Source organism: Taeniopygia guttata, chromosome 6 (assembly GCF_048771995.1).
Source record: "Taeniopygia guttata chromosome 6, bTaeGut7.mat, whole genome shotgun sequence".
In the NCBI taxonomy this organism is placed as follows: Eukaryota; Metazoa; Chordata; class Aves; order Passeriformes; family Estrildidae; genus Taeniopygia; species Taeniopygia guttata.
This window is the reverse complement of record NC_133031.1, coordinates 33,506,763-33,528,992: the sequence shown is the minus strand read 5'-3', so window position 1 is coordinate 33,528,992 and position 22,230 is coordinate 33,506,763. Positions and strand designations below refer to the sequence as shown.

The 22,230-nt window shown below is 44.2% G+C and overlaps 2 protein-coding genes and 1 long non-coding RNA gene across 7 annotated transcripts in view; 1 reads left to right on the top strand and 2 right to left on the bottom strand.

Annotated features, from left to right (window-relative positions):
• LHPP (phospholysine phosphohistidine inorganic pyrophosphate phosphatase) overlaps positions 1 to 20,037 on the bottom strand; it is a 71,248-nt gene extending 51,211 nt beyond the window's left edge. The window contains exons 1-5 of one of the 5 annotated variants that reach the window (XR_003961005.4): positions 19,851 to 20,035; positions 9,413 to 9,600; positions 7,812 to 7,965; positions 5,449 to 5,512; positions 4,457 to 4,549 (exon numbers count right to left, since the gene is read on the bottom strand). Coding sequence is in view for 4 of the 5 variants with exons in the window: in XM_030275546.4 (XP_030131406.4) it covers positions 4,457 to 4,549; positions 5,449 to 5,512; positions 7,812 to 7,965; positions 9,413 to 9,600; positions 19,851 to 19,978 (627 nt within the window). In the remaining variant the exon portion in view is untranslated. 5 annotated transcript variants of the gene reach the window in all.
• UROS (uroporphyrinogen III synthase) overlaps positions 1 to 22,230 on the top strand; it is a 623,177-nt gene that overhangs the window by 528,433 nt on the left and 72,514 nt on the right. The window lies entirely within an intron of this gene.
• On the bottom strand, positions 16,433 to 19,844 carry LOC140684470 (uncharacterized). The gene is made up of 3 exons (XR_012056777.1): positions 18,616 to 19,844; positions 16,946 to 17,065; positions 16,433 to 16,451 (listed from the first exon to the last, which is right to left on the bottom strand). It is a non-coding gene; the product is annotated as an uncharacterized lncRNA (long non-coding RNA).

Genomic DNA, 22,230 nt, shown 5'->3' with positions numbered 1-22,230 from the left:
CTCTTCCAAACCAGCAACTCAGCATGAAATGGGGAGAAAATGATGGGTTAGATTTAAGTAATTAGGAAATGAAGCATGTAAATGTGGATAAGGAAAAGAGTAACCCCACTGTTGCATGGAGAGCTGCAAGAACCTGGCAACACCATCCCCAGCCAAGCACCATTACCAATTCCCCCCAAGCTGCTCCAGGATATTTAATCACTCTCAACCATTGGCTTTAAGAAATTATATTTTTTTTTCTTACAAAATTCCTTCCAACACCTCCCTGAGGGTAAGAGGGAACAGACCTGCACCACCTGTATGCCCTTGCTCAGCCCAAATCCCAACATTTGGGATGTAAAGGAAATTTCAGTCCTGTGTCCTAATAACCCTAAAAAGAATTTCCTCTGACAAAGGAAAAGAGCAGAGCAGGGCAGCCTCTCCAACCAAGCACTCTGCTGCTTGCCAGGGCTGTATTTTACCCCATCCAGGGAAGTTTTCCTGCAAGACTCTGGCAGCTCTGGAAGTGCAGCTGCAGCTGAGCAGCGATGCCTGTCCAGGCCAGCTTGTGGCACACGCATACAAAAATGTGCTCCAGCCCCCAGGGATTTCACAGATTTACTATCAGTGAAGGGCAATAATCACTAAAGGAGGAGCAATTATTCCAAAATCATTTAGGATTTAAAAAAATCATTGGCAAGAAGATAGAGGTCAAAAGGTGCGCTGTCAAGGGAAATAAAAAAACTCTACCTGTCAAACCTGGGTTTAACTTCCTCTCTGACTGCAATATGGTAAGAAGAGAGAGAAAGATATAAAACTGAAAGGTCATATAGCCACTGAAAGCAGGAATTAAAAGATCTCCATTCCTGTTCACATTTTACACAGGGATCACACCACTAATCTGTTCAATCCTTCTGCAAAAGTTACTTTTTTTTTTTAGATTGGCTACAAATTAACTAAAAAGAAGGGAAAAAAATGCAGCGAGTCTCTGTGTTTTAAGACAAATCCTCAGAGAAGGATGGGTGTAATTTCTATTTCCCTAAGATGGTGAGAGGCGCTGTGTGGCTGTACACACACAGCAAATAAAGCACATGTGCCAAAGCTGAGGGGAAACACTGCTCTCAAAGGGTTCCCAGCAGACTCAGCCCAGAGGGGCAGAGAGAACAGAGGAGATCAACACAACCCCAGGAATCTGGGGTGGAAAGGCAAAATATAATCCCCACAGTCAGCAATGCCACTGGTGCTGTGGCACAGACCCTGAGCAGCCAAAGCAAATAAATCTTTGGAGATGCTGTTGGGGCAGTGAGTGGGAACCTCAGGTGGGTTTTGCCCGCAAACAGAGTTTCAGCATTCAGTAACTGTTCATGGGAAAATGTCTGATCAGAAAAGGAATTACAGAGTAAGGAAATGAAGGAGGTAGAAAGATGAGAATACCCTGATTCAGCCAGCCCTCTGATGGGGGGCTTTGGAGGCTGGAGCCCATGCAGGTTGCAGACAGAGATGCACAGAAGGCAGTGTGCTAACTCCCCCAGAATATTTAGCACAGAGAATACTTCTAGAATCAGACATATTTATGCCTGAACAAATTTTTTACTGTCGATTTAATAACCTTCATCAAGTTAAATGTGGCAGGACCATAAGGAAATAAAGCTTATACACCAAACCCTGACTTATTAAATCCCTTTACACAAGAAACACAACACATTTACTTTTCTCCCTGTCCTCCCTCACCCAAGGAATAATATCCCAGGCCCCAGGATCCCACATCACTGTTAATTTTGTTTCTACCTTAGGAACTCCAAATGTGCAGGGCCAGAAAGTTTTATTTTGGGATGGAAGATCTGTTGTAGCTGGTGGGCAAGGAGGGGACACTGGCCCAGGAGCAGGTCCCCTGTGCCACCCCTGGGTGACCTCTCTCTGCTCTCATGCACCACTAACTCCCACCTGAGGCTTGCAGGTGGCCGGAAAGGGAATTGCTTAACTACCAGTAGTTTATGGACTCCAGTATGACCTGCCATAACTCCCATTAAAGCAGGATAATTTGCTACAGAGAGAACTTTTTATGATTATATAAAACTACCAGAACCTTAACATTATTTAGGTTTTATTGTAAAGCTGTAAAAACCATCCACTGTTAACAGCTGCCTTAAAACACGTGAATTAGACATTTCAGTAACCTTTAAGATGTGTTATTCTTTGTCATAGCACTGAATTGTAAGATAGCTCTGGTTACCTCTAAGAGGTTTAAATTTCCAATCTATTAAAGTAATACTGGCAATCTGTTATTTCTAGGCCATTGAGGAAAGGTTAAAATGAAAATTGGACTTTAGGGAGTTCCTCTTATTCTAAGTGCAGGCTGAAAACATCTCAGCAGCAGAAGGCAAAGTCAGGGTCTCAGTAAGAAGCAGTTATCAAGGGAAATGACTGGTGATAACTTTATTGATTAAAGCAGCTTGAGGAATTTCAGAATTGCCACTGTCTCGAATTACTGTGGTGAGACAGCTTTATTAAAAAGGTATTTTTCATTAAAAGCCAAGTGAAGGAAAATTGTAGTATGTTTTCAAGAGCACAGCTCATCTAAAATGGTTTAATGGTGGTGTGGATTAAATGCATTCCACAGGTGGAATAAATTATTGGAATAAACATTTTGTAAAAGCAAAGGAAAGTAAAACCAGCCCCTGTCATGTCTCTACAAATGCAGAATTCATCCAGGAGACAGATTAAAATGCAATGCAGTGCATTACAGGAACTTACTGAAGTGACTATACTGAAGTTTTAAACTGAAAATAATGAGGTTTTATTACTGTGTACCGTGAACTAAACTAACCTGCAAATCCTTCTCCAAAAATACATTAAAGTCACAAGGTCAAGTACTCAAAAGTTAGGAAAAGATGCCAGAATTAAAGCAGTTTGCTTGTTTGGAATTTGTTCTTCCTACACATGTGTGAATTATGATCCAGCAGTGTGGATTATGGTTTCCAAGGTGGAAAGCACGGAGTGACTGGTGCCATTATCCTCTGGTGTTTGCTGCACTCCTCCTTGGTTAGGAACACACTCCCTTCACTTCCAAACTCTCTAAATATAAAATATTACACCTACAAACTAGACATATCACTGCAACACATTGATGACATTTAACATAAGAAATAATATGGATAAAAAGCCAAAACTCTGACAAAATATAAAGTGAGGCACAAGTAGCAGACACGGCAAACAGCAGAGAATGAGTAAATAACCTTTGCTGGGGACTATTCCTGCTCTTCTGTACCCAAAACAAATATTCCTGAAGCTGGTGGGAACCACTCCCTAGGGCTCACCCCATGGGACCATTTTTGCCAGCCTGGTGTTGCTTTAAATCAGATTTGTTTCCTGGGGCAAGGATGTAGAAACAGCAGTTCTGCACCTGGCATGTCCCAGGGATAGTCCAGACTGGGCTATCTTATTCCTGGGGAGACAGGGACAGACTGAAGGGAGCACAGAAAAAAGCAACAGCACTAAAAACACAGCTTTAGTAAAAAAAAAAAACAGCAATGATAGTAAGTCTAGAGATAACTGTATGGAGAAAATGTTCAAGCAGTTATTTTGGTAGTTAACTAGAATAAAACTAGAAATAAGGAGAGGCAGTTTAAAAGTGAAATATCCTGATAAATCTCAGGAAGAGCTGCCTTCCCCCCAGACCCACTGTGCTGAACACCATCCCCAGGGCACTGACAGTTGTTTGGCTCTCTGAAAACTACTGTGGACAAAACATTAATAACTGTGGAGCAGGGAACATTCCTGCATGGGGAAGGAGATGGATTAGATGGCCCACTAGGTCTTTTCCATCTCCCCACTCTATAATAAAGCAAAACCCAAGCACATGCTGAATTACAGGGCCATAATTTCATCTCCAGGCTCCAGGGACCTACAAGCCACCCCAAACTTCACTCCTGTTGTTTATAATGTCACCCAAACTCCCCTGATGGAATTACTGTGCAGTAATTCACTGCTGTTTGTGAGGCTTCTCATACTCATCCCTATGTCCTGTGTGACAGAACAACAAATCAATAAAGAGGAGCGGGGAACAACTACAGAGAGGGGGAAAATGGGCTGAGGAAGCACCACACATTCAGCATGCTTCTGAAAAGCCAGAATTACAGGAGGGGGTTTTGGGGTCAGTCAGTGCTTCCTGTTCACCAAAATGATAAAATATTTTACATCTGCCTTTCCCTTTTGCTAAAAAAAAAAAGGTAGTCAGTGTGGCAGCACAGGAAATAAATGACATTTTGGGATCAATTCCATCACCCTGCAGCCACCAGTCTCCAAGCAGACTGCCAGGCATTAGGGCACCTTTTTTCCCTCTGCCAGGCATTGAGTTCTGGTCACATTCTCCTTTGAGAGAAGTCACAAACTTTTCAAAGCTACAGCAAAGCAGGAAAAAAGCACCAGTGGGCACAAATATGTGGCACAGCCCGTGGGCACAGCACCTCAACCTTACCTGCTCTGGTGGAACTCCCAGTTCTGCCAGGGCTGACTCAAAAAACGTTTTTGCTGGTTTCCCCACCACCTCAGCCTGCACATCACAAGCATACTGGGAAAAAAAAAAAAAAAAAGAGAGAGAAACAAAAAAAAATGTTGATTGGAAAAGGATTTGTTCAACTCCTTAACTCCAGTTGTAAAACCTTTGTGATTATTGATTTTTGCCCTTAAATAAATGGATTAGCATGTGAAGGTAAATACCAGAGAAATTGGATAACAGAAATGTTTAAAGTTTTCTTGCAGGAAATGCTCTTGAACACCTCAAGGTACAAATCTTTCATATTCTCCATTATTGAGTAAACTTCAAATTCTGTTCCAGTAGTGCTTATTTTGTTAGGGTCATCTCTCTTAGAGATGTAACAAATATCCTTTATACAAAACTATCAAAAGTACTGGAGAGCTTTTAAAAGATATAGAGGATTTCTTCAACCACCTGGCATGATTTCAATGATTGAAGTGAAAAATCCAATTTCAAATTCGGGTTTTGAAAAGTTGCATTTGAAAAAGCAGAGTTTACAAGTTACATTTTCCTGCAACTAAATATCAGTGCTATGCTGAAATAAATTGTTTCTTGCTTGTTCCTAGACAAAAGCCTAACAGGTAACGTGGGCCTCCTTCATGTTTTCCTGGGTATCTTGCACACAGTATTCCACTTTTTTCTTGTCTGACTCCTCCTTTCAAGGGTCTCACTTGCAATAAAGGCATCACAATGGGAAAAGCTCACAGTTTAAATAAAACAAATTTAAACAAAACAAAACAAAAAAAAAAACCAAACCAAAAAAAAAAACCCCAAAGGCAGAAACCCATCTTTAGAATGCAGCAAATGAGTTTCAATGTGTGGAAACTCCCTCCACCAAGGTGAGTAATTACAGAAGATGACCCATATTTATGCCAGTTACTCTTTTAACAAGGTGCACAGGGTGAGTAAGCATAATTCCAGCTATAAAATACCTCTAATGCCTTCATATATGCTCCAACATCAAGTTTCAGACCATCAGTTTCTTTATAGTAGCGTCTGGAAATGAAAGTGATAAAGTTCCCATGAAATGAAAACGTTGGCAGTTAAAGACAAAGAAACTACATTTTATTATTTCTGTGCATTTATAGGTGTCCATATGGCTGCATAAAAAGTCAAATGATCAGAAAATGCCAGGCCTTGGTTTAACAGCAGGAGTTAAGCAAAGGACAGGCTCAGGACTGTGCAATGCTTGGGGAAAGGATCCCAGATGCCCATCTGGGAACAACTTCAGTGGTTCAAAGGGATTTCAGTGTGCTCAGAGCAGGATGGACTGGGCTGTGCATTACTGCAGTGACACAGAGCCCTGGCCCAGCAGCTGGGACCCTCCTCAGTGTGTCTGCAAGGAGACCCCAGACATCACTACTGCCTCAGCCTCCCACACCAGCAAACCCTGTCTATCAGGCCTAAAAGCCCTCCAAAGCTAAGTTTTGTTCCTTCTAAAAATGCTCCCATTGTTATGAAGCTCATGGAATTAGCAGGTGTCTTTAGAGAGTTTTTCTGGAACAGCAATTCACATTCATGCAGATCTTCCAAGCTCTGGGCAGAGCAAAATCAGGTTTTTATATGACAGGAAAAAGGGTAGGATGAGCAGTCAGTAAGATTTTATGCCTTATCCTTCTGCCATTTTCGATTATTCAGCATAGCCTTCCTTTAAAATGACCACTTGACCTTTGCTAGAACAGCCATTAACCTTCTATAGTCTGGCTGTAAACAGCTTAATTTTCTGACAGTGGCATGACAGAAGAAATTACAAAGCCAATTCCCACTCTCAGCCCAAAACAGATGCTAAATGTAAATCACTCCATTTCCAGGAGCAGGGCATTCTGCTTCAGTGACTCTGACACTTTTGTTTTCCATGGAATGAACTAAAACTTCTACCAAAACCAAGGTGCTGGCCCAAGGCACCTTGCTCGGGTCCACCCAGCTGTGCTGGTTCTGCAGGTTGAAAATGAAGCTGGGTTTTGTAGATGGCCCTTTGCATCCATGAGGCTGCTCCAGTCAGGAGAACAGTTCTTATAATTTAAAATCTTCCTCCTCTGAGTCAGAGAACTCAGCAGAAAACTTGTATTCCCATTACCTCAATGATCAGCCATTAAAAACCAATATGCTCTTGGTGAAAACTGAGCTCTGAATATCCCAAAATCTTTATTTTTTAACAAAAAGTAATATTTTAAAGAAGTAATGAAAAGAGCTGTTTCTATCACTGAATGACCAAATAAATACTTTTACATGTACAGGGTACAAAGCATTTTTGCATTGATGACAATACAGTTCCTAAGCAAAGGTTGATTCCATATTTAATCTTGAAATATGGTATTACATAACACAAAATTTGATTATTTTCTGTACATTAGCCATTCTCCTGTTGGCTCAACATTTTCTTCTTATCCTTCTGAGAAACAGTAAGGATTTCTCACCCCTGATGGAGGATTAGTGTCAGGTAAGGCAGCACAATGAATTTAACTGCTCCTTCCCACTGATAAGTTCTGCCCAGCTGGATCAATAACCCACAAACTAAGAAGGGTTTCATGCCCATTACAGTCTATTGAACCACTGAGCAAAGTTGTCACTGCACTTTCCCCAAGATAAACATGCACAGTCTCTTTTAAACCCATGCATCACACACTAGATAAGAATAACTCCTGATATTCCTGTTGGGATTTGTCGTTATTCAGCACAGGAATTAATAACATCCTGTTTAAAATCTTAGAATACCTCTAAATTCATTATTTGCAGGAAAACATTCCAATTCCCTGACTGGATCTTTTCCTGTGTGTGAAAACAGGAGGTCAAAATTTACCCTTAATGGGCAGAGAATAATTAAAAATGCTGTCTGATATTAAAACTACCAAAACAATTGATCTGCCATTTCAAAAGCATCAAACTGCATCACAAACCTACACCAACAGCCCTTTACCCAAGCATGGCCTGTGGAAATTTTGGGTTGCTTTCACTATCAAAAATAATTTATATTCAGTTCAGAGAGGAACATGTGGCTACAGGCAGTAGTTAAACCAACAGTTCTCACCTCTGAGATACTAAATACTCACTCACTTGGGGGTCACACACATTAAAATCCAAACTCTCCATGAGTCCTAGGAGGGTTTGAGGCTCTCTTTAAGCACCAGAAGTCCTCTTCATTGACAGGCACCTGATCAGATCAGATTCTCAATCCAGGCACACAGATTAAAAACTGAGGGGTTGGTACTGGGAGTGCCCACACTGATTTCTGGCTTCCATTGAAGATGTCATTAAAAAATGCAGAGACTTGAGGAAAAAACAGAGCTTAACTCACCCTTTTCCAAGGGAGATCAAAACAGGCTTCTCCATCCCAATCAGAAGTCGGAAAGCCTCGTTCAGGTTTGCATAGGTGAAGTTTTCTGCTGCATCTCCAAGAACCACACAGTTTGGGTTTGTCTTATTGATCTCAGCAAATTCAGGGACAAGATCTACAGAAGGAGGCAAAAATCAAAAAACCATAAATCCCTCACTGTGGATTATTTGCTTTTTTTTTCTAAGGTCAGGATTAAATGTGTGAGATGGTATTTCTTGTTGAGACTCAGATGTTTATTAGTTCTTATCTATGTCACAGTCTCACAAACCCTGAGTTCTGCAGCACTTCATTGTAACAAACTAAAAATGGAGCCCCATCTCTCTCTCTATGAGGCCTTTTAAGGATAAACAGTCTAATTAAGAAATGACACTTGAATTATTTTTACTTTTAACCCAATAACCAATCACCCATGCCCTGCAACGTGGACTTTTTTATCCAATTACACAAAACCACCAAAGGCGATGGAGAAGAAGGTGAAGAAGAAGGACCAGCCACTGCCCTAAAACCCCCATCTTGCTTTATATATAGGACTATATTCTAAACCCTTAAACTCTAACTCTTCCACCCTGTGATGTTACACACTTCTATTCAAACTCCACACCCACAATCCCCATTCTATCATTCAATTTTGGAAACGTTCTCCATGGCCTCAGGTCAAATGCAGAGTTCTCCTGGGGGTCAGTGCCTGTCAGCACAGAAAGTCTGAAATTCTCAGCACCCAGGGCTCCATCACCTCACCATTTCAGACCCCATGGAAGCAACAGCATTTCCCCAGATCGGTGCTTCCCTTCACCCATGACAACACATGAAAAAATAAATAAATCTCAGTCTGAATCAAGCTCTTCAAACACCTACTGTCCTGGCTTTTAAGATAAGCATGTATTCTATTGCCATCTGTTGGAGGTTGGGCAGTTTTCTTACTCTTCAAAGAACAATGTCTCCCTCCGGGGAGATATCTTCTGTTAATGGACTATTGAATGACTCACTGCGTGACTGGTAAAGTTACACCATCCCATTGTGAGATGCTCCACCCAGAGGGAGGAGCCAAGCATTCCTACCTGCATAAAATCAACACTTTTTGAGACACTGGTCAGCCATTTCGCTGGATTCCCAGAGGAAGACCAGGCCCAGCTACTACCAGACCTTCAGAGAAAACTGCACCCTTCTAAGGATCACCACTTCAGCAGCATTCATCTGCCACTCCAGGAGGAGCAGCCACCATTTAACTGGACTATTACCAACACCCTGACTCCTAAGGGTGTCAGGTTTCTGACTCCATCACTAGTTTTGTTTGTACTAATTACATTTTTTAATTATTATTTTTATTTAGTTTTTCTCCTAGTAAAGAACTGTTACTCCCATTCCCATATCATTTCCTGAGAGCATTTTTTAAAATTGTGGTAATTGGGAGGGAGAGGGTTTACATTTTCCATTTCACAGGAGGCTTTTGCCTTCCTTCACAGACTCCTGTCTTTTCAAACCAAGACACCTACTCATCTAGCCTAAAACAAAGAGGAAAAGAGCATTTCCCCTCCCTCCCAGTGCCCCCAGTGCTGTCCCACCATCGTGCACCAGCAGGTGTGGCCTCAGGCCGCGCTCCCTCAGGAGGCGGCAGGCGGCCGGCGCCGGCGCCGTCACTTGGGCCGCCGAGACGTCGAAGCCCATGGCCTGCAGCTTCCGCACAAAATTCTCCCGCGTCGCCTGCGTCTCGTTGGTGCAGAGCTGCAGCTTCAGCCCAGAGGCTTTGATCCTGTGGAGGAGATAAGCAGATGAAGGAAATGAGACAAGTGTCAGACTCAAGCTGCGTCAAGGGAAATTTAAGTTGGATATCAGGAAAAAGTTTTACGTGGAAAGTGTGATAAAATTCTGGAATGGCTGCCCAGGGAGGTGGTGGAGTCACCATCCCTGCGTGTGTTTGATAAAAGATTGAATGAGGCAACGCCATGAGGTGTTGGGGTTGGGTTGGACTCGATGATCTCGAAGGTCTCTTCCAGCCTGGTGATTCTGTGAATTCTGCTGGAAAGGTGAAGATGATATTCCAAACCAGGAGCAGGATCCTTTGCTGTGACTGGATGTACCTGAAATCCTGACTCTGGGCACTGCAGCTGCCAGTTGGTTCAATGATGTTTTATCAACATTGGGGTGGATCCAGTCACATTTATCATTAAATCTCTCATAAAACACCTGTGCTGTTACTTGGTGGATAATCCCAAAAAATCCGGCACTTGAACAGATTCATTAATAAATATTTACAGGTAATTGGCTTCTCAGGGGAAGAAACATGGCCACGAGTGTCCAGAGCCAAGGACATGGCTCCTGTGGACTGGTACTGTGCAAAAGTTGTGTTGTTGCCCCATTCCTGAAGCATCCAAGGCCAGGTTGGGCCAGGCTTGGAGCAACCTGGAGTAGTGGAAGGTGTCCCTGCCGTGGCAGGGGGTGGAATGGGGTCTTTTAGGTCCCCTCCAGCCCAAACCACTCTGTGAATCCCCTGCAAGCCCTCTGCCTCTGAGCAGCTTTGTTTCCCAAGCTGGTGACCTGCTGTGGATTGTCCCCAAAAAGCCCCTTCCCCAAGGATGAGCTTTCAGCTGTTTGGAGACCCAATGTACTTCAAAGTGGCCACAGAAAATCAGAAGCACTGAAAATGTACCACAATTAATAAAAAATAAACATTTGCCTGAGGGACTTTCACTCAGCTCCTCTAATACATCAAAATGCCCACTTTTTGTCAGTTTTCATGTGAATTTGTGCAAAATCATCTTTGAGGATCTGAGCACATGTAGATTCAGATACTTAGGTAAGTCTGGAACCAGTTTTATAAATTTTTATAAAATATTATGACTCTTCTTTGTATTACAATGAAAAAGGACTTTCCTATTAAGGAAGTCCCTGCACTGATTCTCAAGACAACAAAACATGCTGGGTCCATTTTGTAGGGAAGATGATTTCACTTGGTTGGTGCAAACACCAAAGCCACCTCGAGACAACAGATCTGAGGATGAACTCTCCATCAAAGGATTCTTGGAAATCTGGTCCTGACCCAGAGAGCACCTTCTGCTCATCAAAACTGCACACCAGTGCCTTCTTTAATAATGCTGGTGATTCATTTCTTTCTTATTATTTGTCTTTCCTAATCATAGATATGTGAATTATCAATTACACTTAGTGGTTAATTGCCCTTCATAAAGATAGCTTTTCTCTTTTAAATTAGGCAGTTAATATATTGTAACTAATATCATCCACTTGTACATTATAAATATATCTTCATTGATTGGAGCACTGAATGTGAGATTCACTCTCAAGTTAATGGAGCAATTGAGTGAAGAAGTGCAGGGTGTACCCAGGGAATAATTATTGTTAATGAATTATGATGTGACCTTCTCAGAACAATGAACAATCGGTGTGACAGTGGGATGACAATATTCCACATCTGTTATTTGAGACATGGCTTCAGCTGGAGCTAAAAAGCAAAGCAGTGTAATTTGGATACACAACAAACTTTAATAGAGTGTGCCATGGGTAAAAAAAAAAACAAGTATTCTAAGTGCAAAGCCTCCCTGCACATCTTAGATGAAAAAAAAAAGTCCCACGAATCACAACTGCCTGGAAGCAGACATTTGTTGAATTAGAATCTGCTTTTTCTCTTCCTAAAGGTCAGCATAAGGAATCCAGGGACAACACCAACCACAGACCTGCACAGACAAAGCAGCACCCTCACAGGTCAGCTTGGTGAAAGCACAGATTCAGTTTTCCTGTACTACAAATTTTACTTCTTTCTCAGCGTTTTGGATGGAAACCAGAGTGACACTTCTGAAAGGAAGGAGCAAAGCAGGAGTCTGGACACATCCCAGACTGGTTCATGCCTTTGTGGCCACAAGCAAGTACCACCCCAACAAATGAGCTCAGGAAATGCTCAGGATTGAGTCTACAAAGAGGCCAGGCTGGACAAAAAATTGGGAGTCCTCTGGTGACACATCAAAAGGACTTTTAAAAATATCTTGAAACACTGAATGAAACAAAAATCCACAAAAGTCTAGAGAAGACTTGTTTCTACAAAAATACCTTTCCAATGAAAAGTCACCGTTTCCTTCCCAATTAGCATCTTTGCAAAGAGCCCTGTAAATTCTGCCAAATCCTGCACAGAACAGCCACACTCACCTGTACATTCAGTATCTCACACACAGGGATAAATCCATCCCTGGATGCCCAGCACAGGAATGGTGAGCAGAGGCTGCAGGTCAACAAACAACTGTTAACTCTGAGCTTAAATAATTAGGGAGAACTTTTACCAACATGGGGCAAAACCTGCCTCCAATCACATTTACAGCAAAACTCTCATTCAGTATCCCTGGCCTGGCAGGTTTTGCATGTGGAGAGACTAAAAGAAGTGGCTTGAAGGTCTGTGTCTCACAAGTGTGATGCTTTGCTCAGTGAGTCTGCAGGGCTGCACAGCTTCAAGGGAAACCTCTAGCCTCTGAACTGACCCCACTGCTCACACTCCCAGCAAAGCAAGGCCCACTGCTGGCAGGCGTGGAGATGTCAAGAGAAGAATAAAGAACAAGATTTGTGATGTGATGTCCTATAAGATAAGGAGCATGGGATTAGGTACCTGCAAGAGCAGAAGAATGAGGCAGCAGGAGATGAAATACACGACACAGGTTTTATCGAGATCCCTGGCGTATTACAGATTTATCAGCAGGTCCATTACAGAAGCACAGGCACACCCAGGAAACCCAGTCAATCAGGCCTTCAGCTGACTTCCACACATCATGGCTGTGATAAAGATCCCACTCAAACACCAGGAAAATCGATGCTGATGAGAGCACATGGACAGGCAGTACTGCTCCCCATGCTGCAGGGACCAGCATAGCCCAGGTACCTGGGACATCCTAAGGCTGCCTCTCCCTCACTGTTTGAGGCCATCAGCAGGCTCAGCATCAGACAAATCCACTTTTTCCACCAAATCCACTCAATTTCCAACATCACTGCTCATACCCTGAGAGCAGGAACAGGGGAGCTTCACCTGAGCGAGGCAGAGCAGCTTCTGACCCTCCAGGGTGTGACAAATGCCAAACTCAGCTAAAGGGGCAAAAGAAACTTGTCAGAGCCCTTCTTGGAGGGGATGGCAGAACAGAGTTGGCAGCAGGGAGCAAATGGAGAGGCCACTGTCCCCTCCAGCTGTGTGTCACTCTGCTGCCAGGGCCTGCTCTGCCGGGGAGCTGCCACAGCACACAGGCACTGAAGGAAAAAGTCACAAAAAACAACTTCCTAGCCCCAAATTAAAAGTGAAGAGGTGAGCACTGAGCTACCACACCAGCCTTACCAGAGGAGGGATTTAAGCCCAGTCCAGATCCAAACAACCACCTGGTCACCCAAACAATCCCCAAATCTACACCTGGGGCACCCACCTGGCCCTGGGCATGCTGTGAGCACCTGCCCAGGGGAGAAGTGGATGTGAGGGGTTTAATTTCAGCCCTGAGCTGCCCCTGGTGCCTCAGCAGCTCTTTGAACTGACCTTTACCTCGTTCTGCTGGAGCAGGACACGGGGCTGAGTGACAATGTCCCACAATGCAATTACCATGCGTCAGATGAGCCAGTCCCTTACAAATCACCTCGAACTTTACACATCTGCTGCCTGTCAGCATCTGCCAGGCTCACTCACCCGAAAATAATGAAAAAAACCTCTCATTATTGCTCCATAACAGGTAAAGTGTTAGGACAATTATTGGACATCCTCACTGACCTTGTGCAGACTTAGCCAACTCCCCTTGCCAACCTTTATGGGCAGCCTTTGGGCACATAAAACACAAAACCTGTTCTTTCAGATGATGTAAAGGTTGTGACACCCATATGAAAAGCAATGGTCTTGGAACCCGGACTGGGAATCATCAAACTTAAATTCACATTATCCTGCACAGGGCTGAAGCAGCTAAGGAAAAGGTATAAGGCTAAAGTTCAGATTTCCCATTTTAACCTTCTGGTAAGTGCAATGGAATCATGAGGACTGTGGATAAAACTCCAGGATTTTCCTTCTCTCTCCCAGTGCCCAAAACTTTCTGTTCCTCTGATTTCTGCCATCACAGCACATCCAAACTGCTTCAGTCTTGCTGTCACATCCCTGATGCCACTTTTGCCCCCTGACCTCCTGGTGTTTCCCTTCACTGATGTCCTGTCAGGGTTCCTGAGTACAAGCAGGCTCATTAAAGCCCTGATTCTCTGGGGATCCAACTTTCTGCTCCACGTAGCCCTGACAAATCCTTATACACAGCACTTTTTGGCCCCAGTCCCTCTTGCATTCCTGAAACTCATCTCTACATCTGCCATCTCCCCGGCACAATTTCCTCTCCAGCCCCACATGGCTCACCTATCTCTAAATATAGAAAGGGATAATTTGGAGGCAATCCAAAGGAGGGATTGCAAAAGGGATTAAAAAATAGGAGGGCATTACATTTGCACATGAATAAAAGCAGATTAATGGACACACATGAAGGAGCCACAAGAAGAGGCCGATGTTACTTAAGGGTGGGCAAGGGTGATAAAAGGAAAGGTACAATTATAAGAGTAAAGAGTCTGGAAACACCACTTTGCAACAGTGTTTGACAGTAAAAACTGAAAAAAAAAATCACTAAATTGTAGCTCAAAGCAAACTTTAAACACCTACCAATGCCTTTATTTAGGTGTTTTAATAATTTAGAATTTTTCAGAGGTAGAAAGAAATCCTGGAAGTTTTATCTGGAAATCCTGGAAGTTTTAACATTAAAACAAACACAAAGTCCATCTTATCCTGAATTCCCTACAGAGGCCATTGAATACAGCTGGATACCAGAATTACTGCACAAATTATCCAACATCATAAATCATAATCCACCTCCCAGAACGGTGGGGAAGACAACAAATTTGTAGGCAGCAATATGCCACAACAGCAAAATCTAGAATTGAGTATTTAATAAAAATAACCTGTGTTTCTGAAGGGAATCTGCAAAAAAGAAACACAAAGCAGAATACAAGAAAAACCTCTCTGGTCCATTAAGTTCAGTAACAAGATGCATTTAAGGTGCAGATTACTAAATCAGTTTAATGTATTACACCTAAAAGACTTTAACCACACTGCAAGTGGTTCAATAAGTAAACTCTGGCAGACCTTAAATAGCTGGTAAATCTCCACTTTGGGAGCTGCCAAGGAAAAAAAAAAAAGATCTTTAGGGATTCAGTTAGTATGAACAGGTCTGGGATGTATTTATTTGCATTAAGCAAAATATTTTTATGGACAACATAGTGAATGATACTCCAATAGCTTTTATTCTGTGCAAAAAGGGGGACACGTGATCTTTAGGGTTGCTTCAACCCAAACTATTTATGATTCTATGAGGTTGCTAATTGCTCCATTAAAAACTCATTCAAAACTGAGTTATCTTTGACAGGGTTGCACACAAAGAGCACCTGTTTGTAAAGAAGGAATTCTATTTCTGCAATCCTAAAGGTTAAGGATGTGTGAAATCCAAAAATGCAAGCACTTACTCATGCAATTTGTGCAGACAGCAGGTGAGCACCCACAACTTCAGGGATGCAAATCTTTTTAAAGAAATAATGAACACTGCTGATTAGGAAAGCAAATATGGGTTAGAAACACCCACTGCTCTCAGAAAACTGAGACCACAGCTGATGTTACAGACTGGAGTGCAGCTGAGGATCAATTCCTAGATCCCCTTCTGGCTCTGCCAGGAACAGCTACAGAATACAGAATACTTCATTTTTTGTGTGTCTGCTGCTTTAGGAGGGCAGTGACACCTGGGTCGCTGGGTTTCTTTGGGTAGAAAGTGCAAAGAGAGTCAAGTACAAAACCAAATTAACAGATATTTACACAAGAGTCTGTATACTTTACTTGAAGGTCTCTTTCTAGAAGGAACAACTCCTTTTCTATCAAATGTCCGGAAGGCACTGCAAGCCTTGGAACTCTGAAGATCTGCACAGCCTGTGCTAAAGCCACATTATCTGCTGCGACAACAAAGATCTACTCCTCGTGGCACACACAGCTCCAAAAGGCTCTTTGTGAGCTCCCAATCCTCTGAACCCCCACACCCTGAATTGTTTTACAGTCCCAGTTCCCTTGTTCTCCTCACAATCTTCTTCTTGTTAGACTCTCCAGGTATTTTATTTAACAGGACTGTCCAGCTGCTCCCCAGATTTCCGCTCCCTTTTCAAGGGCTCTGTAGAAAGCTGTGCTAACAGATGCACTATCCCAGCCCAACAACAGGATGTTGTAAACCTCCAGCTACTGTGTGCTTTTCATATGGATATGCTAATGGCCACACTATCAGCACACAGCTGTAAATGCAAATGCCAGAGCACAGGCTGAGCATCTTTTATGGGTGTTTAACCACCTTCTGTCTTGTAAGGGAGCAGCTCCCTGCTATTTGTAAGATAAAAAGCAGCTAGCTCACCTCGTGTCAATGCTGTGTAAATCGATTAAGACAATAACAGCACGGCACTGGGGCTCTGTTAGGGCTGGCTCCAGGAGAAGCCTTTAAGTCACCGATGGCCCTTCTGATCTCATCCCTGGGCCTTCTGATGTGCTCCACAGCATCTGCCAGTGAACTGCACACGCTGGGAAGAGATGGGTGGGGTTGATGTAACTTTTTCAAAGCAACAAAGTTATGCCACAGTAAGTTAAACAATCAAGAAACATTATGTCTTAAAAAGTTTTAAAGGGATAAATTATCTTATCGAGCCACTTTTGGCTTTTTAAGCCACCCACTGCTGTAATATCCCCACCTAAAGATAACAACAGCCCCTGGAGAATTTAGAGACATTCCTGGCTCCAGGAATGCCAACACCCTTTGGCACACGAGTGCCTGGCTGCCACAGTCTGGATGAGTAAAAAAGATCCAGACTCACTTTATCCCTTGAGCACAGGACACAAACTCTGCTCAACAAACACTCCCGTGGTTCACCTTCCCAGCCTCCTACCCACCAACCCCTCTCAGGGTACACTGAATCCTTCAGTATTTCACAGGTAAGATTTATCAGGGCTGCAGGTACACCAGCAATCAACAAAGCATTCCCAGCTGCCACACTCGGTGTTTCACCACGGGTTATACCAATTGTTGATGCCTTGCTCAGGAGGGTCTCTACAGCAGTGAATGCCACCTTGCTCAGGGTGTTCCAGTGTCCATCAGCTTCTCTGGCCATGTTTCTGCTCCATCTGACTGTACTGCTGGCTAAAAACAAACAAATAAGAGGGAAGCAGCCATCACAAATAGAAACCAGGCCAAATTCTGCTGGCAGAAATTAGGCTGCTGCTTTCACAAACACTAACTTACATAATAACTGCACAGCAGAATTCAGCTGAAAACAGGAGAAATAATGCAGCAAATGCAGTTGTAGGAGGTCAGGACAGCTTCAGTCACATGAGACCAATGACTTATTAGTATGTTTACTTATCATTTTTATTGGAGTGTACTGTATGTTGTTACACTAAGTTAATTGCTGTAATGGGGAGGTGATGTAGCAAGACAGTCTGAAAAGAACAGGTCAGCTGTCCTGTTGTAAGAGTCCTTATCTGTACTCTGAGTTATCAAAATGGGATTTAAGGCTTCTGTTGGACATACATACGTACTAAAAGATGTTACACAGCTCCTTTAGCAGAGGACCACAGCAATTTGAATTAGTTATAAGGTTCCTTGCTATCTGCAATTATGGCTCCTTAATTGATTAAAAAAAAAAAAATTTAAAAAGAGCTCCTTTTAGCTTTGATCCATCTGCTTGAAACCACCCAGCTGTACTGTGAGACAGGCACAAATATTAATGAGCAACTGGCAATAGGATAATGAGTCAATAAAGAGTTTAAATGGTGTGAGCCAGAACAATTACTAACCTAATAGGCAGATAAATAAGGCTACTTGACTTTACCCAAGGAAAATGATTATTCTTCACCACTTATATTGAATGACCTGAAAAAAGTGGTTTGGTGGGGTATTTTTCCCTTCTTCTGTTTCATCTACATCCACAGTTTCTCCACTGCTCACCAAATTCTGCCCAAATGAGATCAGCTTTCCCTGCACAGCATTCCAGAGCCTTTTGCTGGATTGCATCTCCAAACCCTCCTCTAAGACCCCCACAGCCCTCCCAGACAGGCAGACAGATCAGATTCACTGCCAAGAGCTTCCTCTGACTAACAGGCAAAAAGGGCTTACACATTCCTAGGATTTCCAGAGAAAAATTTCCTACATTTAGCCCAAGGCCAGAGTTTTGCTGTTGTTCTATCAGCGTATTTCTGACATTACTATAAGTTAAACTGCAGTTTAAGTTGCCTCCATGCAGGAGGTTTCAGCAAATACAGAGACAAAGGTTATTTAACAACAGCCTACAAACTGACAAAAGATGAAGTTTAAAATTTAAAAGCAAAAAACAACGTCAAAAGCACTTGGTGAACCACGACACAGGTATTATTGGATATGTCCTGGTTTCTAAAGGAAGGATCTGATCTCTGACAGTATTTATGCAGTGGTTGTCATTTATCCTTGGTTTGACCATGTCTGGAGGCCTTGGCTATGATCTGGACTGTCCCAGGCTATGCTGTGCACATGCACAATCTCCTGAAAGAACCACAGGCCACAGGATTTCAACAGCAGCAACTTCTCCCTCTGCCTAGTTTCACTGAACTCCCTGGGAATGCTGCTCTCCCCTTGGCAGTCCTGGCACTTGCAGCTTCTCCTGGCCAGGTGAGCAATAAAAACTGGCCCAGAGACTCAATAAGGCTTAAACTTACTTCAAATATTCCTCTCTGACAGCACTGGGAACTCTGATCCATCTGACAACATCTTCTGTGCATCCTACGTGTGTTTTGAGAAATATGAACAAAAACATAATTATAGAGGAAAAAAAAGCAAGCAGAAAAGAGTTCTGTTATTACCACTTCATTTGGATCTTCTCTAGTTCTGCCTTTCCATGGTGGTTCCATCAACATTTGGGCACATATTTAACTAACCTCATATGATTAATTATATTGAATTCAATATTTCTTCCTGTATATTTTCCTGCTCAATAATGCACTCGTCCCAAGTGCGTCTGTGCTGAGTGGCCCCAGAGAACAGAAGCTGCAGAGGTGCTCGCCAAGCAGAGCTGTCTGTGTTTCACAGGGGTTCAGAATTTAGACATTTAAAAGACTGCAAGTGGGGTACATGCAGCAGCACGGAATCACACAATGGTTTTGGCTTGAAGGAATTCTAAAGATCCAATCTCCTGAGATGGACAAGGATGCATTCCACTATCCCAGGTTGCTCCAAGCCCCATCCAGCACTTGCCAGGTGAAAGAGATCTGGATTTCCCACAGTGGGTGAACGAAACATAGAGAGAGCCAAAAGGCTGTTCTGGAAATTCACCACCACACAATCAATACCTGTGTTTAAACAAAGTTGTCCCTGTGTCCACTGCTTTCCCCCGGCCCCATCCTGCTCCTCTGCTCAAGAAGGGCCAATACAGACACACTGGCCAGTCAACCTAACTTATAAAAGTTAGTTAAGCTAAAGTTACTTAGCTTGTGTTACCTGGACAGCATCAGCCAGGTAAAAGTGAAGGAATTCCCTACCTGTTGGCACTGGGAGTAACTCACCAAGACCACACTTTGCTTTTGAGTCACTTCCAAGCTGGGCAATTATTAACCCCAGCACAGAAACTCTCCATTGCAGGGTTGCAAGTGCTATGCAAGACGTTCCAGCTAATTTGACAGCAGAGTTAATCAATTTACAGAAACACCAGTGTGGGTAATAGCTAAAAAATGATTTCCAGCGGATGGTGCCAGATTTCCCACACACTGCCAGCTCCTGCCACACGTGCAGTGCCACCAGCAAAGAGCGCCCCGGACCCTTCCCTCCATCAGCTCTGCGGGCTCCCTTCCCTATGAGAACCCCCAAACGCACCAAGGTGCCCCCAAAAGCTCCCGTTTCCCGTCAGCGGGGCTGGCTCACACAGCTCCGGGCGGTGACCGGAGCCACCTCTGCCCACCTGCGCACGGCCTCGGCCGAGCCGGCGATGGGGACGCCGCCGCCGGCGCCGCTGTCGTAGAGGACCCCGCTGACATCGAGCAGCAGCCCCCTCACGGCCCGGGCCCAGCCGCGGCCCCGCTCCGCCATCGCCGCTCCGCCCCGCGCCCGGCGCTGCCGGGAAATGCAGTCCGGCCCCGCTCCTGGGAAATGCAGTCCCAGCCCCAATGGGAAATGCAGTCCCGGTCCCGATCCTGGGAAATGCAGTCCCGGCCCCGCTCCTGGGAAATGCAGTCCCGGTCCCGCTCCGGGGAAATGCAGTCCCGGCCCTCACGGGAAATGCAGTCCGGCCCAACGGGAAATGGAGTCCTGGCCCCGCTCCTGGGAAATGCAGTCCCGGCCCCCACGGGAAATGCAGTCCCGGCCCCGCTCCCGGGAATTGCAGTCCTGGCCCCGCTCCCGGGAATTGCAGTCCCGGCCCAACGGGAAATGCAATCCCGGCCCCAATGGGAAATGCAATCCCGGCCCTCACGGGAAATGCAGTCCCGGCCCCCACGGGAATTGCAGTCCCAGGCCCAACGGGAAATGCAATCCCGGCCCCGGTATCCCCACCCATGGCAGCGGAGTGAAATGAGGTGATTTTTAAAGCCCCTTCCCACCCAAACCGTTCTGTGATTCGTGTGACAACCACGGGAAAAAAGCCCACTGACTCATCGTGTGAAGAATTTTACAATCGCAGATACGATGTTATCAGCTGTGTTCCAGCTTTACGGATAGTATTGTTTTCTCCCAAATATCTTCTCGTCGCTAATGCCATCAATAGCATGGCACGATTCCCAGAATGTATAAGGAGCTGCGGTGGAATTATAGTCCGTTTTGTTTTAAGGAAAGCAGAGGAGCCTTGGCAGCATTGATTTGCATCGCCGCTTCTGGAACAGCTTCTGGCTTCTCCCTAAAGATAATATCTAAACTGTGAAATTCATTAAATAGACTCAGAAATGGATCAGGTTATTTAAAACAACATTACTAATGGCACAATATCTCAGCTGTCTGCCGCGATAGCGAACATTGTCTTGGATAGTGTTATCAGTCCAGGACACCCGCTATGAATATTGATCCACAGCTTGTTACAGCCATCACTTGCCATCAGGACAGGTCAGGGTTGAAACCCACCTAGCATCAAAGCAATTTAAAGACTGCACTTGGGCTGAATTTTAATGCCTGAGCTGGGAAACAGACCAACTTCAGAGCGCTTGAACTAATCCATGAGTATGTGCCGTTCCACATGCATGTATGTTTGTAGGTTGTTGTATACATACATGTGAAACTGATGAGATTTGAAATTGTCTTGTAGCTCACCGATTAATTTCAGTGCTGCAATTTACATTCTCAGCTCCTGCAGACCCAACAACTCAAACAGAAGTATTTGTAGTCTCAAATATATCAGATTTTTTTTCCTGGTTCACCACCTCCCACATCCCCAACTTAAGCCTTAGCCACCTGTAGCTTGTGGGTGTGAACTCCTCAGGTCTGAGCTCCCTTCTTTTCTACATTCTTGTGGTATTCTACCCCAGAGGCCAGTGCCAAATGGGCTATTGGATAATTAACAGTTACTTTTAATCACATCACCCTTGCACATCATCATCTCATCTTCCTCCTCTCCCCTTATCTTAAACATATGCCAAGAATTACTTGTGAGCCAAGTTCTGCTGAGGCTGAGACAGCTATGAGGAGGAGGAGGAGGAGGAGGAGGAGAAGGAGGAGGAGGAGGAGGAGGAGGAGGAGGGCTGTGCTCTGCATCTCTCCATTGGAATAGAAGCAGGTGGAGCAGCAGATTCCTATTGAGGGCTGCTTTCCCTGGCTGAAGGGTGCCTTTCCCCAATCTGCCTGATGATTTGTGGCACCAACAAACGCTGAAATGCCAAGGAGAGGGAAAAGCATCCTCCTGAACAGATACAGGTGTGCAGAAATACACTGTAAATGCGTTTTCAATAAGCAGGACAGGCTAGAAGTGGTCACAGGGCTGGTGCAGATTGGGGAGGCTTGGCCTGTTGTCACCTACCCTGTCCCAGTTTTAGTGAGCAGGCAACAAAGTGTTTTCCCCCAAGAAAATGAGGGTTGGTTAGTGGATTACTCAGTGAATAGGAGCTCCTCCAGCACAGGCAGGCCTCAGTTTCCTTGCCTACTAACTGGTAACAGTTTGAACACCACGGGAGAGTTGCAGGAGTGGCCCAGAGTCTGATCTACACTGATCCCAAACGAAAAGCTGCTCCTTTCTCCCTGAGGGCCAGGCAGTAGCTTCACATCTCAAACAGCGGCTGCTGGCACAGGGAGCGCTTGGAGGATGCGGGAGAGGGATGCAGGAGCCACCCCTCCTCTCTGGGTCCCTCTGAGCACGAAAC